Here is an 18559-nt window from a genome sequence, read left to right as displayed (position 1 = left end):
GGTCTCATATCTGTTTGCCTGTCTTAGTGTTAAATTGGTTTGAGTTATGCATTCCCCACCCCCTGCACGATACACCCTGGGGGAGTTATGCCGTGTTAAAGGCATCTTTCTGCATCCAGCTTGTTGTTGTAGTACAATGCACCAAGATATCAGTCACAGGCTACGTCAGCTCCATGTCGAGCCAATCGACCATGAGTTGCAGCACAGCAAGTGCTGGTGTCCATATTGCCACAGCAGAATGTGCAGCGATGTGAGGGCTGGCAGATTCCTGGCAGACTACAGGAACCTGTCACTGTCTATCACCTGCAAACGTGCAAAGGATTGTCGCAGGGGATACCCATTCTCTACGCAACCCCCCCCCCCCCACTCCCCCAGTCATCCCAGCCGACCAGCACCCCCGTCACTCGCTCACCTATCCCCACCAGCCCGGGCTTACAGCTGTGCTGGGCACTCAAGGGTTAACAGCGCGCTGCCTCCGTGCCTGGCCATCGCGTGATGAATTTGCAGGTGCCAGCAACTGGTGGTGAGGCACTGCGGATCAGGAGGGACTGCCGCATCGGCACTCTGCAGCAAAACCCACACCACCGTGCCAGCTCGCAGATTGGCACACTCTGCAGGAGAGCAGAGAGATCACACACAGCTGGTAATACACCGGTACCAGGCAGGAGTGTGAGGGGGAATGAAATAAAGAGATAGGCACAGAGAGAGAGAGACAGAGAGACAAAGAAAGACACAGGGATAGAGAGAAAGAGACAGAGACAGAGAGAGGAAGAGAGAGAGGCAGACACAGAGAGAGAGAGGCAGACGCAGAGAGAGAAAGACAGATAGACAGAGACAAAAGGAGAGAGAGAGAAAGGAGAGACAGGGACAGAAAGAAAGAGAGAGACAGAAACAGAGACAGAGAAAGAGAGAGAGAGACAGGGAGAAAGCAACAGAGAGACAGAAAGAGAGAGAGAGAGAAAAACAGAAAGGTAGACAGGTTGAGACAAACAGAGAGAGGGATACAGGGAGAGATTGAGAGAGAGACAGAAAGACAGACAAAGAAAGAAAAAGAGAGAGACGCATAGAAGGAAAGAGGGAGAAAGAGAGAGACAGAGAGAGACAGAGTGTGAGAGTGAAATAAAGAATGAGAGACAGAGAGGCAGAGAGAAAGATAGATAAAATGGGTGATGAAGTGAGACACAGACAGAAAGAGAGAAATGCAAAATAAGAAAAAGAGCTGGAGGGATAGGAAATAGAGAGGCAGAAAAAAACAAAGAGATAGACAAAGAAAGGAAAAATAGGGAGAGGGAGAGAGACAGAAAGAAAGAGAGAGAAAGAAAGGTAGAGATAGATAGAGGGATAGAGAGAGAGATAAAGAATGATAGAGAGAGAGAAAGAAATATACAGAGAGATAGAGAGGTAGGCAGAAGGAGAGAATGCTAGAATGTGACAGCAGGAGAGACAGAAAGAAAGAGAAAACAAAGAGACAGACAGATAGAAGGGGACACGAAGACAGAGAGGGAAAGAGAGAGAGAGAGAGAGATAGAGGAGGGAACAGAAAGAGCAGCAATGAACATCAGCACAGACAGATTGTAAATATTTTTTCTCTGGGAAAACTGATGTAGAAAATAACAGCAAGATAGATTGGAGCTGAAAGAGGAGGGAGAGGCTGAATTGTTTTCATTCTGGGCAGCCCTTTGGGTGTCTGCAGTAAGCAAGCAGCCAGATGTGTATGGAGATAACATGTAAAGCTGAACCTGGGTGACCTTGACTGATTCCCATCCCCCTTCATCTCTGCAGTGGTGCTGGGCGGGAGGGAGGGTCTGGCTGCATGCCAGCTCTGCAGCACTCACTGATGGAGCATCTGCAGCCCGCCACCTTCCCCACTCACGTACAGAGAGAGAGAGGGCAGCGTTCTCTCTGCACCACTCACATTCTCTCACCCAGTCAAAATGGCTGGCATTTCCAACCTGACAGCACCAGCTTCTGCTCCAGAGAGAGAGGGGGGAGAGAGGAAGGGAAAGTTAGAGAGATGGAGAGAGAGAGAAGGAGGAAGGATGGAGAGAGATGGAGATAGAGGGGGCGAGACAAAGAGAGAAATTCAGGGACGAGGAAGAGACAGATGGAGAGAAACAGAGAGATACAGACGGGGAGGGGGGGGAGGACAGGGAGAGAAATGGAGAGAAAGGGGGAGAGAGAAAGGGAAATGGATACAGAGGGGGAGAGAGATGGATGGAGAGGAGGAGGCAGGAGAGATAGAGAGGGGTATGGAGAGAGAGGGGGAGAGGGAGTGAGAGAGGGAGACAGTGTCAGGTCCCATTTTGCACATTCGTTTCAGATTGTCTCTCTCATTGTCTCTTCCTGTCAATCTACCGCCTCTCTCCATCCCTCCACCTGCGTCTCTGACTCTTTCAATTTCTCCATCTCTTTGCCCTCATCAATTCTCTCCACCTAATTGCAATCTGTCTGTCTATTGTTCCCTCAGTCTTTCTCTATCCCTCTCTATTGCTTTCTCCGTCTCTCTCTCTCTCAGTTTCTGTCTCTCTCACTCTCCACCTATCTTTCTCTCTGTTTATTACTACTCTTGATCTGTCTCTCTCTCTCTGTATCTTTGTCTATCATCCACACACTCTCTCTGTCTCTGTCTATTTATGTCGCTGTCTCTCTCTCTGTCTCTGTCACTCTCCCTGTCTGTCTGTCTCTATCTGTCTCTCTCTGTTTGTCTATCTCTCTCTTTGTCACATTCCCTGTCTATCTCTGTGGTTTTATTTCTCTCTCTCGGTCACTGTCTCTCTTTCTATTTCAGTCTGTCTCTCTTTTTGTCCCTTGCTCAGTTGATTGGTTCCATTTTCTTATTTCTTGTCTTCTTCTTGATTTCAGCTTATTTCCATCCTCCTGTCCCTAACGCTGCCTCTTTCTCTCTGATACCTCTGTATCCACCATCACGCTATCTCTGCTCCCGCACTGCAGCCCTGCAATTCTTCCCACTGCGTTCCCCATCTTGCTGACAGCTCTTCAGTGTTGTCACCGGCGATGGCACACACGCATGTTGCCCCACACTCGGGGGATAACTTACCCCCATGGTGACGGTGCCGAGTGCGACACTGCCAGTGCTGACTGAAGAAGAATCTGGAGTTGCCTCTGGCTGTCTGAGCTGCTTCAGGAGAGAGCCAGGCTGTCCTGCTGCCCGTCTTCACACACTGGAGAAGATGTCTGCGTCTGACTCACCGTCTTTGCTATGACTCAAATTCAGTAGGCACTGGAGAGCAGCATCGGGATCCTCCTGCATCCCCCCTCCCAGCCAATCAGCTGGCAGATTGCTGCTGCTGAACAGGCTGGCCCCTCCCACTGCTGAAATCACCTTGTCCAAATCACCTTGTGAAAGGATGAACTGTACTTCACTAATCTCCCTCTCTCTCTCTCTCTGGCTCTCACATTTCTCTTTCTGTCTCTATCCCCATCTCTATCTCTCCATCTCTCTCTCTCTTTCGCTATCTTTCTCTCTGTCTCTCTTTCTGTCTCTATTTCTGCCCCTCTCTCTGTCCCTTTCTCTCTATCCATCTCTCTTTTTGGCTCTCTTTCTCTCTCTCCGTCTCTCTCACCCTCTCTAACTGTCCCTCTCTTTTCTCTTTCTCTACGCTCCTGTCTATCTTTCTCCTCTCTTTTGTCTCTCTTTCATTCATTCTTCTCTTCTCTCTCTATCTCTCTCCCTCTCTGTCGATCTTTAACTCTCCCTCACCCCCACTCTGCCTCTTCCTCTCTCTATCTCTCTCCCTGATCCTCTCTCTATCTTTCTCCCTCATCCCCTTTCTGTCTCCATCTCTGCCTCTCTCCCTCCCTGTCGCTCTCTGTCGGTCTCTCTGTCTCAGTCTCTGTCTCTCCCTCTCGCTGTCTCCCCCTCTCTCACTGTCTTCCCTTCTCTTTCTCTCTCTGACTCTCTTTTTGTCTCTCTCTCTCTGTTTTCGTCTCTCTCTCTCTGTTTTTGTCTTGCTTTGTTTCTGTCTCTCTCTCTCTGGCTCTGTCTCTCTCTGTCTGTCTGTCTGTCTGTCTCTCTCTTTACCTCTTTGTCTCTTTATCTCTTTTTCTCTGTCTCATTATTGCTCTCTCTCTGTCAATCCCTTTCTTTCTAAGTATATCTCTGGCTATTTTGCCATTTGTATATGTCAGTCCCCCTCTTTATTTCCTCTGCTTGTCTCTCTCTCCCCCTCTATTTCTCTCTGTCTCTGTTTCCTCCATATTTCTCTCTCTCTCTCCACCTCCCTCTCTACCAGTCTATGTATCCTTGTCTCTCAATCCCTCCCTCTCCATTTCTTCTCTGTTTCCATCTCTCTATCCACCTTTGTATCCCTGTCTCGCAATCCCTCTACCTCTCCATTTACTTTCCTCTCTAACCGTCTCTCTTTCTCTATCTTCTCCCTTTGACTCTCCCCCTCTCTCTCATCTCTCTCTCTCCTTATCTTGCTATCTCTCTCGGTGTCTCTTGCTCACTATCTCTGTCTGTCTCTCTCTCTCTTTCTCTCTGTCAGCCTCTCTTCCTCTCTATTTCCCTCTCTTTGTTTCTCTATCTCTCTTGGTCTCCCTTCCTCTTTCTTTCTCTCTGTCTCTCTCCATATGTCTCTCCGTATCTCTCTCTGTCTGTCTGTCTCTCTCTCTCTCTGGCTCTCTCTTTCACACTCTCTCTCTCTGTCTCTCCCCCTCCCTGTTTCTTTCTTTGTCTCTCTTAGTTTTTCTCTTTTTCCCTCCAGCTCTCCCCCGCCCTCTCTATTTTTCTCTCGCTCTCTCTGCTGTTACAGTGAGACAATGGGATGTAATTTGTACCGACTCTGTCGCCATAGTGACCAGAGGGCTTGCACAACAGATGGACAGGATGGAGCACATCACAGGGATGAATGAACGGGGGATGGAGAACTGGAGGGAGAGATGCAGTGAAAAACAGAACGTAGAAATGCAGAGATTGAAAGAGTGATGCAGAGGAGAGAGAGGGAGGAAGCAAGTGATAAAAAAAGAGGGAAGGAGATGTGGAGGGAGAGGAAGATGGAGTGAGGAGAGGCAGAGTGGAGGCAGATGGAGCGAGTATTGGATTGAGGGAGAGATAGGAGGGAGAATTGGAAGAATGGATAGAGGGTGTGGGGGAGGGACAGATAGAGGCAAAAGTGAGGGAGAGGTGGAGCGAGGGGGAGATGGAGCGAGGGAGTGATGGAGTGAGGGAGTGATGGGGCCAGGGACAAATGGAGCGAGGGACAAATGGAGAGAGGGAGTGATGCAGTGAGGGACTGATGCAGTGAGGGAGAGATGGAGCAAGGGAGAAATGGAGTAAGGGAGTGATGAAGTGATAGCAGAGAGACATGAACAGAGAAAGATGAAGAGACAGTGGGATACAGAAAGATATAGAGAGAGTGATGGGGAGAGAGTGACGATATAAAGAGATGCGGTGAGAGGGAGACATGAATGAGACAGAGAACAAGAGACAGACTGGGATGAGATAGAGTGATAGATAAATAGAGAGAGAGTGATATGGAGAGAGAGTGTGAAAGAAAATAAGAGAGTGAGAGAGATAGAGGAGGGGAGATATAGTGAAATAGATTGGACGGAGATGGAAAAAGATAGATATAGAGAGATAAAGAGAGAAGATTGAGAGATAGATAAACTGTAGAGGGAGAAAGGAAGAGAGAGAGAGAGAGATAGAGAGAGAGAGAAAGACAACTGACAGATATGGAAAAAAAGAAAATGAGAGTGAAGGAGGGAGAGATTGAGAGAGAGAGATAGGAGAGAGAGACAGAGTGAGACAGGAATGGAGAGTGGATACTAGTGATGTTAGTCCCCATGTGAGCTATTTCTTTGCTACAAGGCTGTTTGGTACGGAGTAAGCAGGTAAAGGAACCAGTTACCCAAATAAATCTCACTCAGTACACAGTATGTTGCCATTGAAACAGTTTGAAACTTCAGATGTTCTGACCTGCTGCAACATTTCTCAAACCTTTCCCTCTCCCCGTCAGCCCTGGCACCGTGAGGGAGACAGCAACTGCATTATGGTGCCTGAATCCCCTTTAGAAAACCCATCCGCTTCACTAATGCCCTTTACAAAGGGAAATTTGCTGTCCTTACCCAGTCTGGCCAACATGTGACTCCAGAGCCACAGCAATGTGGCCGTCGCTTAACTGCTCCTCTGAACTGTCCAAGTGACACACTCAAAAGGGGCACTTAGTGATGGGTAATAAATGCTGGCCCAGCCAGTGATGCCCATACCATGTGAGTTGGCAAAGACAGGTGACTGTACCCTCTGACCCAATATTAAAAATAAATAGCTGACAGCTTGTCAGCGCTCACACATTGAGTTCAAAGCTTCCTTCCAAACACTCTCAAAGGAACAGCGACATCTTGACCTGTGACTTCAGTACTTTGTAACACCTGCAATGTTCCTTCTTTGAAATCTTAGTTGTGAGCTTCACAGATTCAGGATGATCCAAATCTCTCCTGACACACGCCCACACTCGTTCACCCAGCGCTCAGCCATCTCACTCCCCCACAATGCATCTTCAAATTCTCACCCATCATTGCAAATTCCTCCTGGGCCTTGCCTTTCATTACCTCCAGCCTCCCTCCCTATCTCTGTAACCTCCTCCAGCCTCCCTCCCTATCTCTGTAACCCCCTCCAGCCCCTAAAATACTCCCTATCTCCGTAACCTCCTCCAGCCCCTAAAACACTCCCTATCTCCGTAACCTCCTCCAGCCCCTAAAACACTCCCTATCTCCGTAACCTCCTCCAGCCCCTAAAACACTCCTGATCTCTGTAACCTCCTCCAGCCCCTAAAACACTCCCTATCTCTGTAACCTCCTCCAGCCCCTAAAACACTCCCGATCTCTGTAACCTCCTCCAGCCCCGAAAACCCTCCCTATCTCCGTAACCTCCTCCAGCCCCTAAAACACTCCCTATCTCTGTAACCCCCTCCAGCCCCTAAAACACTCCCTATCTCCGTAACCTCCTCCAGCCCCTAAAACACTCCCTATCTCCGTAACCCCCTCCAGCCCCTAAAACACTCCCTCTCTCTGTAACCTCCTCCAGCCCCTAAAACACTCCCTATCTCCGTAACCTCCTCCAGCCCCTAAAACACTCCCTATCTCCGTAACCTCCTCCAGCCCCTAAAACACTCCCTATCTCCGTAACCTCCTCCAGCCCCTAAAACACTCCCTATCTCCGTAACCTCCTCCAGCCCCTAAAACACTCCCTATCTCTGTAACCTCCTCCAGCCCCTAAAACACTCCCTATCTCTGTAACCTTATCTCTGTAACCTCCTCCAGCCCCTAAAACACTCCCGATCTCCGTAACATCCTCCAGCCCCTAAAACACTCCCTATCTCCGTAACCCCCTCCAGCCTCTAAAACACTCCCTATCTCTGTAACCTCCTCCAGCCCCTAAAACACTCCCTATCTCCGTAACCCCCTCCAGCCCCTAAAACACTCCCTATCTCTGTAACCTCCTCCAGGCCCTAAAACACTCCCTATCTCTGTAACCTCCTCCAGCCCCTAAAACACTCCCTATCTCTGTAACCTCCTCCAGCCCCTAAAACACTCCCTATCTCTGTAACCTTATCTCTGTAACCTCCTCCAGCCCCTAAAACACTTCCTATCTCTGTTACCTCCTCCAGCCCCTGAAACACTCCCTCTCTCTGTAACCTCCTCCAGCCCCTAAAACACTCCCTATCTCTGTAACCTCCTCCAGCCCCTTAAACACTCCCTATCTCTGTTACCTCCTCCAGCCCCTGAAACACTCCCTCTCTCTGTAACGCCCTCAAGCCCCTAAAACCCTCCCTATCTCTGTAACTCCTCCAGCCCCTAAAACACTCCCTATCTCTGTAACCTCCTCCAGCCCCTAAAACACTCCCTATCTCTGTAACCTTATCTCTGTAACCTCCTCCAGCCCCTAAAACACTTCCTATCTCTGTTACCTCCTCCAGCCCCTGAAACACTCCCTCTCTCTGTAACCTCCTCCAGCCCCTAAAACACTCCCTATCTCTGTAACCTCCTCCAGCCCCTAAAACACTCCCGATCTCTGTTACCTCCTCCAGCCCCTGAAACACTCCCTCTCTCTGTAACGCCCTCAAGCCCCTAAAACCCTCCCTATCTCTGTAACTCCTCCAGCCCCTAAAACACTCCCTATCTCTGTAACCTCCTCCAGCCCCTAAAACACTCCCTATCTCTGTAACCTCCTCCAGCCCCTAAAACACTCCCTATCTCTGTAACCTCCTCCAGCCCCTAAAACACTCCTTATCTCTGTAACCCCCTCAAGCCCCTAAAACACTCCCTATCTCTGGACCCTCCTCCAGCCTCTAAAACACTCCCTATCTCTGTAACCCCCTCCAGCCTCTAAAACACTCTCTATCTCTGGAACCCCCTCAAGCCCCTAAAACACTCCCTATCTCTGTAACCTCCTCCAACCCCTAAAACGTTCTTTAATTCTGTAACCTCCTCCAGTCCCCTACAACCCTCCTTATTGCTGTAAAGTCCTCCAATCCCCGACAACCCTCTCTATTTCCGTAACCTCCTCCAACCCTTACAGCTCTCCTTATCTCTGTAACCTTCTCCAGTCCCCTACGACCCTCCCTATCTCTGTAGCCTCCTGCAACCCTCCGAGATCCCTGTGCTCTTCTAATTCCAGCCTCTCGAGCATCCCCCGATTCCCATCGCTCCACCGTTGGTGGCTGTGCCTTCAGTGTTGGAACGCCGAGCTCTCGGATTATCTCACTGTCGCGTGCAGACACATCACATCAGCTTTTTCCTCAAAATCACTCCTTCCTGTGCGATTGAATGTCCAATGAAGCTTGAGGCTGTCCCAAACCTCTGCGGGATGTTCGATTACCTTCCAGTTGTCAAATAAATATAATTTGCTATTCTCAACCCGGGACTATGTTGCTTTTGACAGGGTTGGCTGAGGTTTCGGGATGATGGACCCCTCTACTTCCTCTCCTCAGCAAACTGGGTCCGATAGCAAATAGTCCAGGACAAAGCAGGCCTGCGTGATCCCCATCCACAAACCTTCACTTCCTCCACCATCGATGCACAAGGAGTGCCGTGTGTACCATCTACAAGATGCACTGCAGCAACTCACCAAGACTCCTTCCAAACCCACAACCTCTACCGTCTAGAAGGACAAGAGATAGCTGAGAACACCACCCCATGGAGGTTCCCCTCCAACTCATGCACCACCCTGGAAATATATCGGCCACTGTCGCCGGGTCAAAATCCTGGAATTCCATCCCTTACAGCACTGTGGGTGGACCTACACCTCAGGGGCTGCACTGGTTCAAGAAGGCAGCTCACCTACCACGTTTTCACGGGGCAATTATGGGTGGGAAATAAATGTTGGTGTAGCCAGCGACACCCACATCCTTTGATTGAATTAATAAACATCAGGGTGGATACAATGAGAAAGGTCAGCACCCCCACCTGTCATTCCTTCACTAAAATTCTCTCATGGGATGTGGCAAGGCCAATATTTATTGCCCATCCCTAATTGCCCCTTGAACTGAGTGTCTTGCTTGGACGTTACAGAGGGCAGTTAAGAGGCAACCACATTGCTGTGGCTCTGGAGTTGCATGTAGGCCAGACCAGGTAAGGATGGCAGATTGCCCTCCCTAAAGGACATTAGTGACCCAGGTGGCTTTTCATAATAGATGAGAGCTCCATGGTCACCGTTACTGAGATTAACTTCTCTTATTTAACCACATTTCTGATTTTATGAACTGAATTTAAATTTCGCTGACTGCCCTGGTTGGATTTGAACCCGTGTCAGCCCAGAGCCTGGCACTCCGGATTGCTTTCCAATGACAATCCCACAGCCATTCCATCGCTCCTTTTCCTCTTGCTCCGAAATGAGCGTCTTGGTCAGCATTTATTGCCCATCCCTGTGTCTGTCCTTGGGAGTGGGATTCCTTTCCTGGAAACCTTCCCGGTGCTGATAGAGAGATAGGCCAGTTCCAATGATGTGCGCTCCCAGGAAAATGACGGAATGGTTGCAAGAATAGAAAGAGGCCCTTATTTCTGGGGTTCTCTGAAGACATTATTTATTCCGCTGCCCTCTCCCCTGCCATTTTGTGTTTCCTTTTCAGATAACAATCCAATTGCCTCCTCAATGTCTGGGCTGAACCCGTCTCCCCCACACTCTCGGGCAGATCCTGACCACTCGCTGGGTGAAAAATGTTCTCCTTGTGCCTCCATTGTTTCTTTCACCCGATCACTTTCAATCTGCGCCCTCCCCTGCCCTGGATCTCCATCCTTCCACAATGGGAACAGTTTCTCCCTCTCTGCTTTGCCCAAACCCCTTGTGATTTTAAACATCTCGATTAAATCTCCCTCAGTGTTCTCCAGGGACAATCCCGAGAGCTCTCCGATCTACCTTTATAACTGAAGTCCCTCATCCCTGAACTCATTCTCATGGGCCTTTTTTACACTCTCTCCAACACCTTCACATCCTTCCTACAGTGTGGAGCCCAGAACCTGACATAATACCCCCACTGAGGTCTAACACGTGTCTTGTATAAGTTCAGTGTAACCTCCTGGCTCTTGTACTCTGTGTCCCTATTAATAAAGCCCAGGATACTGTTTGCTTTCTGAACTGCTCTCTCTCCACCTGTCACCTTTAATAAGTTTTACACATCTGTCCTCAGGTCCCAGATTTGGAATTGTACTTTTAATATTATTACCACACCTGGGCTGCTTTCCTCTGACAGAAATGCCTGTTCACTCAGAGCAGAGAGGTGGAACAGCAAGCACCAACCGACTGAGTTTTAAAAAAATTGCTGGGAGGTGTGGCCTCCATTCTCCTGCCTGTGTTTGCAGCTTCCTCTCTCACACACTGTGAGATCAGCTGACATATTAGATTTCTCTCTTTGGTTTTGTCACATGGTCATATTGCTGAGTTTTTCCTTCTCTTTGTGTATGGCCATCTCCTGTGTCTCTCTAAGTCTCTCTCTCTCTCAAGATCTCTCTGCCTGGTAATCTCCCTCTCTAACTCGCTGCATCTCTCTCTGTCCTTTGTACCTCTGCTTCTCTCTCCTGTCTCTTTCTCTCTCTGTACCTTTCTCTTTTTTCCTCTCCCTCCTCCCATCTCAATCTTTCTCCTTGCTCTGTGTGTGTCTGTGGCTAATTGCTTGTTAATCTCTCTAACTCTATCTCTCACTGTCTCTCTGTCCCTTTGTTGCTCTGCTTCTCTCTTATTTTTCTCTCTCTGCTTGCCTGTCTCTTTGTTTCTCTCTCTCTCTTTGTCTCTCTCTCATTCTCTATCTCATTCCCTCTCTCTGTCAATCTGATTCCGTGTCTCTCTTTCATATTGTCTCTCTCTCTCTTTTTACCTCTATCTCTGTCTCTCATTCCCTGAATCTCTCTCTTTGTGTCTCTCGCTTTCATATTATCTCTTTCTATCTGTCTCTCTTTCTCTTCCTCTGTTTCCCTCACACTCTCTCTTCCTGTCTCTCTCTCTTCTTCAATCCATCTCCCTTTCTCCTTTATCTCTGGGCATCTCTATATCAGCCACTAACGCAGTACTGCCTCTAACCTTGACATGTCCTCTGGAGCCTGTGTGTGTGTGTGTGTGTGTGTGTGTGTGTGTGTGTGTGTGTGTGTGTGTGTGTGTGTGTGTGTGTGTGTGTGTGTGTGTGTGTGTGTGTGTGTGCGCACACTGGAGCAGGCAAGTAAGCTGTCTCCCAGGCTGTGTCAGCGAGTGAGTCAGGGAGCTGGGGAACCCCAGGCTACCTCACCTGCTAACCCCCCACCCCCCCTCACTTTCCCACTGCTGGGAGAGGCAACAAAATGAGGAAGAATTCTCACATTCGCCCCTTCTGCACCTCGATCTTCAATCCTGTGCTCCAATCCAGTGGGAGCGTCCGAAATCGGGGCAGGGAGCACCTGGAGGAGAGGCTGCGGTGGGTGGAGGGGGTTGGGACATGAGGCTGGCTGAATCAGAATCTCCCCTCACACCTCACCAGGAGGGGAAATGGTGCTGCATTCTGACAAGGTTCGAACAAGAAGGAGAGGCTGATTGTTTCTCAGAGGGACAAACACTCGCTGGATTGAGAAGCTCCAGCCCTGTGGCTCAGTCATTACTGCTCTCACCTCCTGAGTCACAAGGTCCTGGGTTCACGTCCCCCTCCAGACACATCTGCAGCAGACAGCAGGGGGAGGTGGACTGGTATGGTCTGTGCAGACGGCTGAGGGGCCTTTTCTGCACTGTAGTAATATTCTATTCTGCTTTCCCGGCTAACTCCTTTCAGGGGAAACGATGACAGTCGTTCAAATCCCAGTATGGCAGTTGGTGAAATTTAAATTCATCAAACACAATCTGGAATCAGAAAGCTAGTCTTAGTAAAGGCGACCCTGGCAGCTACCACAGATTGTCATTTGAAAATAAATACCCTTTTTCGGGGAAGGAAATGGGTCAACTTAACCTACTCCTGTCAGTCAGGCCTATGTGTGACTCCAGGCCCACAGCGACCTGGCTCCCCACCGCTCCTCCCCTCTCTGGAAGTCACTCAGTCCGGGAGTAATTATAGGGGAGGGACAGCGAATGGCGGACTTGCCGGTGACACCAACATCCCGTGAATGGGTGAAGGGATGAATTGAGCCAGGCTGCAAGTGCAGCAGCGCTGAGGGAGGGCTGCACTGTCAGGAGAACTCTGCTTGAAGTGAGAGCCTAACTGCTAGGCCCTCAGGATGGATGTGGAAGATCCAGGCCCAAGAGCTGATTGTTCTCTCCTGTTCTGTTTGTGTGTCCATAATCGGCTGTGGCTATACCTTTCCAGCTGAAATAGAGGTGGGCCTATCAACAGGACTACCTCCTGACTGGACTGTGGTCAGATGTGTGATCAAAATCCTTCCGTAGCCAAGGTGGAAAGAGTTAAACTGCAAGGACAGGTCGCGCAGGCCAGTCTTATAGCCCATTGGTTAACACAGGATAGGACTGAGATGATTACGAGATACAATAGGCCCGAGAGAGAGAGAGACTCCACACATTTCTTCACACAATGAAGAACAGAAATCTGTAGTGCAGGACATGAGTTGACTCCTCCTGTTCCTGAAAAACAGGTTAAAAGGGCTGAATGGCCTCCCCTGTTCCTTTGTAGCAGACTCAAAGGGGCTGAATTGAACAAAATGACAACTCCTGGAGAGAGAATTGGCTAAGTAATGGGAAATGGACAGGACTGGCTAATTTGATTTGATTTATTATTGTCACATGTGTTGGTGTACAGTGAAAAGTATTGTTTCTTGTGTGCCATACAAAGCATACCATTCATAAAGAATGAAATGAGAGAGTGCAGAATGTAGTGTTACAGTCATAGGGTGTAGAGAAAGATCAACTTAATGCGAGGTAGGTCCATTCAAAAGTCTGATGCAGCAGGGATGTTCTTGACTCAGTTGGTGTGTGTCCTCAGCTATATCGGTTTGACAACAGAAGACAGAGGGTGGCTGTCGAGGATTGTTTTTCAAACTGGAGGCCTGTGACCAGTGGTGTGCCTCAGGGGTCAGTGCTGGGTCCACTGACTTCTCATTTATATTCATAATTTGCTTGAGAATTTAGGAGGCATGGTTAGTAAGTTTGCAGATGTCACCAAGATTGGTGGCATAGTGGACAGTGATGAAGGTTATCTAGGACCGCAACGAGATCTTGATCAATTGGGCCAGTGGGCCGATGAATGGAGTTTAATTTAGATAAATGCAAAGTGATGCATTTTGGTCAATCGGATCAGGGCAGGGCTTATTCAGTTGTTGGTAGGGCGTTGGGGAGAGTTACAGAGCAAAGAGATCTAGGGGTACATATTCATAGCTCCTTGAAAGTGGAGTCACAGTGGACAGAGTGGTGAAGGAGGCATTCAGCATGCTTGGTTTCAATGGCCAAACACTGAACACAGGAGTTGGGACGTCTTGTTGAAGTTGTACAAGACATTGGTAAGGCCATACTTGGAATAATGTGTGCAATTCTGGTCACCCTATTATAGAAAGGATATTATTAAACGAGAAAGAGTGCCAAAAAGATTTACTCGGATGCTACCGGGACTTGGTTGTTTGAGTTACAAGGAGAGGCAGGATAGACTGGGACTTTTTTCTCCAGAGTGTTGGAAACTTATGGAGGTCAATACAATAATGAGGGGCACAGATCACCCAGATAGTCAATACCTTTTCCCAAAGGTATGGGAGTCTAAAACTAGAGGGTATATGTTTAAGGTGAGAGGGAAGAGGTAGAAAAGGATCCAGAGGGGCAATTTTTTGACAGACAGGGTGGTGAGTGTTATAGGCCTCCAAAAGATCACTCCTAAGTTTCCTAAGCTCTAGAGAAAAAAGTTCCAGTCTATTCAGCCTCTCCGTGTAACTCAAAACAATCAAGTCTCGATAGCATCCTTGTAAATTTCTTCTGCATTCTTTCTAGTTTAATAATATCCTTTCTATAATAGGTTACTAGAGCTGTACACAGTATTCCAAGTGTGGCCTTACCAATCTCTTGGTAGTAGAGATTGTGTTTTAAAAATCATTTAGACAGTTTCCTGGGTAAGATAGCTATAGAGGGACATGGGCCAAAAGTAGGCCATTGGGACGAGCTTGGTGGTTAAAAAGAAAAGGTGGCATGGACAAGGTGGGCCAAAGGGTCTGTTTCAATGCTGTAAACCTCCAGGACTCCAGGACTCCAGGACTCCATGGGGGAAGGTAGACATTATGAAACGGACAGGAGGACATTGTGGAACCTCAAAAGATAAAGCGGTGGAATAGGCGGGGAGGGCAGATGAAGTTAACGCAGATAAAAGTGAAGATTAATTTTCTCGCAAGTGTAAAGGGGACAACATGAGAGGGACTGCAGGACCAGAGAAATCTGAGTGTACACATGTAGAACTCAGCATTGAGGACAGCTTGAGAGCACGGTTCAGAAAATAAACAGTATCCTGGGGGCTTTATTAATGGGGACACAGAATACAAGAGCCAAGAGGTTATGTTGAAGAAGATACTAGTTAGACCTCAGCGGGAATATTGTGACCAGTTCTGGGACCCACACTATAGGAAAGATGTGAAGATGTTAGAGAAAAAGCTGAGAAGATCCTCAGGAATGAATCCAGGGAGGGAGGCCTTCAGTTACAAAGTTAGATTGGAGAGTTTGGGACTGTTCTGCAGTGCAGTATTCCCTCAGTACTGACCCTCTGACAGTGCAGCACTCCCTCAGTACTGACCCTCTGACAGTGCGGCACTCCCTCAGTACTGACCCTCTGACAGTGCAGCACTCCCTCAGCACTGACCCTCTGACAGTGCAGCACTCCCTCAGTACTGACACTCTGACAGTGCGGCACTCCCTCAGTACTGACCCTCTGACAGTGCGGCACTCCCTCAGTACTGACCCTCTGACAGTGCGGCACTCCCTCAGTACTGACCCTCTCACAGTGTGGCACTCCCTCAGTACTGACCCTCTGAGTGCGGCACTCCCTCAGTACTGACCCTCTGACAGTGCGGCACTCCCTCAGTACTGACCCTCTGACAGTGTGGCACTCCCTCAGTACTGACCCTCTGAGTGCGGCACTCCCTCAGTACTGACCCTCTGACAGTGCGGCACTCCCTCAGTACTGACCCTCTGACAGTGTGGCACTCCCTCAGTACTGACACTCTGACAGTGCGGCACTCCCCCAGTACTGACCCTCTGACAGTGCGGCACTCCCTCAGCACTGACCCTCTGACAGTGCGGCACTCCCTCAGCACTGACCCTCTGACAGTGCGGCACTCCCTCAGTACTGACCCTCTGACAGTGTGGCACTCCCTCGTACTGACCTTGTGACATTGCAGTATCTATTTCTGGCTTTAGCTCTTTCAGCCTGGATTATGAGTTGATGATTAAACCCACATTCTCCTGAGTCAGAGCAGTGATTCCTCTGGAATGAATACAGGCTGTTATCTTTCACCTCCCCCCTCTTCCTTTCATCACTCGGCTCCCTCCTCACTCAATGACAAACCAGACTAAATTTAGTCCCGCTCATTTATCCCCTGTTCTCCCATCCTCGACTGTACTGCTGGGAGATTAAGGGAAATTAATTCCATTCTATAAACTGCCTGAGGATCAAGTTCAATGGACGGGATTAGAGATGCAGCAAGCAGTCAACTCACACACTCCCCCTCACACACACACACACAATACTGACACACACTCTCCCTCACACACACACACACAATACTGACACACACTCTCCCTCACACACACACACACAATACTGACACACACTCCCCCTCACACACACACACACAATACTGACACACACACACACACACACACACAATACTGACACACACTCCCCCTCACACACAAACACTGACACACACTCCCCCTCACACACACACACACAATACTGACACACACTCCCCCACACACACACACACACAATACTGACACACACTCCCCCTCACACACACACACACAATACTGACACACACTCCCCCACACACACACACACACAATACTGACACACACTCCCCCTCACACACACACACACAATACTGACACACACTCCCCCTCACACACACACACACAATACTGACACACACTCTCCCTCACACACACACACACAATACTGACACACACTCTCCCTCACACACACACACAATACTGACACACACTCTCCCTCACACACACACACACAATACTGACACACACTCTCCCTCACACACACACACAATACTGACACACACTCTCCCTCACACACACACACACAATACTGACACACACTCCCCCTCACACACACACACACAATACTGACACACACTCTCCCTCACACACACACACACAATACTGACACACACTCTCCCTCACACACACACACACAATATTGACACACACTCTCCCTCACACACACACACACAATACTGACACACACTCCCCCTCACACACACACACACACAATACTGACACACACTCCCCCTCACACACAAACACTGACACACACTCCCCCTCACACACACACACACAATACTGACACACACTCCCCCACACACACACACACACAATACTGACACACACTCCCCCTCACACACAAACACTGACACACACTCCCCCTCACACACACACACACAATACTGACACACACTCTCCCTCACACACACACACACACACAATACTGACACACACTCCCCCTCACACACACACACACAATACTGACACACAATCTCCCTCACACACACACACACACAATACTGACACACACTCTCCCTCACACACACACACAATACTGACACACACTCCCCCTCACACACACACACACAATACTGACACACACTCTCCCTCACACACACACACACAATACTGACACACACTCTCCCTCACACACACACACACACACACAATACTGACACACACTCTCCCTCACACACACACACAATACTGACACACACTCCCCCTCACACACACACACACAATACTGACACACACTCTCCCTCACACACACACACAATACTGACACACACTCCCCCTCACACACACACACAATACTGACACACACTCCCCCTCACACACACACACACAATACTGACACACACTCTCCCTCACACACACACACAATACTGACACACACTCCCCCTCACACACACACACACAATACTGACACACACTCCCCCTCACACACACACACACAATACTGACACACACTCCCCCTCACACACACACACACAATACTGACACACACTCTCCCTCACACACACACACAATACTGACACACACTCCCCCTCACACACACACACAATACTGACACACACTCCCCCTCACACACACACACACAATACTGACACACACTCTCCCTCACACACACACACAATACTGACACACACTCCCCCTCACACACACACACACACAATACTGACACACACTCCCCCTCACACACACACACAATACTGACACACACTCCCCCTCACACACACACACACAATACTGACACACACTCCCCCTCACACACACACACAATACTGACACACACTCCCCCTCACACACACACACACAATACTGACACACACTCTCCCTCACACACACACACAATACTGACACACACTCCCCCTCACACACACACACACACAATACTGACACACACTCCCCCTCACACACACACACACAATACTGACACACACTCTCCCTCACACACACACACACACAATACTGACACACACTCTCCCTCACACACACACACAATACTGACACACACTCCCCCTCACACACACACACAATACTGACACACACTCTCCCTCACACACACACACAATACTGACACACACTCCCCCTCACACACACACACAATACTGACACACACTCCCCCTCACACACACACACACAATACTGACACACACTCTCCCTCACACACACACACACACACAATACTGACACACACTCCCCCTCACACACACACACAATACTGACACACACTCCCCCTCACACACACACACACAATACTGACACACACTCCCCCTCACACACACACACACAATACTGACACACACTCTCCCTCACACACACACACAATACTGACACACACTCCCCCTCACACACACACACACACAATACTGACACACACTCCCC

The 18559-nt window shown here is 49.1% G+C and overlaps 1 protein-coding gene across 3 annotated transcripts in view; it reads right to left on the bottom strand.

Annotated features, from left to right (window-relative positions):
- Positions 1–18559, bottom strand: part of LOC145354049 (sodium/potassium-transporting ATPase subunit alpha-3) — a 123934-nt gene that overhangs the window by 58855 nt on the left and 46520 nt on the right. The window contains exon 1 of one of the 3 annotated variants that reach the window (XM_080205167.1): positions 3059–3211. The exons of the other annotated variants lie outside the window; for them this stretch is intronic. Coding sequence (XP_080061293.1) covers positions 3059–3064 — 6 coding nt within the window. The 5' untranslated portion in view covers positions 3065–3211. Of the gene's footprint in view, positions 1–3058; positions 3212–18559 lie in introns of those variants that run through there. 3 annotated transcript variants of the gene reach the window in all.

Source organism: Carcharhinus amblyrhynchos, chromosome 16 (assembly GCF_965287045.1).
Source record: "Carcharhinus amblyrhynchos chromosome 16, sCarAmb.v2.hapA, whole genome shotgun sequence".
Classification (NCBI taxonomy): domain Eukaryota; kingdom Metazoa; phylum Chordata; class Chondrichthyes; order Carcharhiniformes; family Carcharhinidae; genus Carcharhinus; species Carcharhinus amblyrhynchos.
The sequence above is the reverse complement of the archived record's forward strand: the minus strand, read 5'-3'. Positions and strand labels throughout refer to the sequence as shown.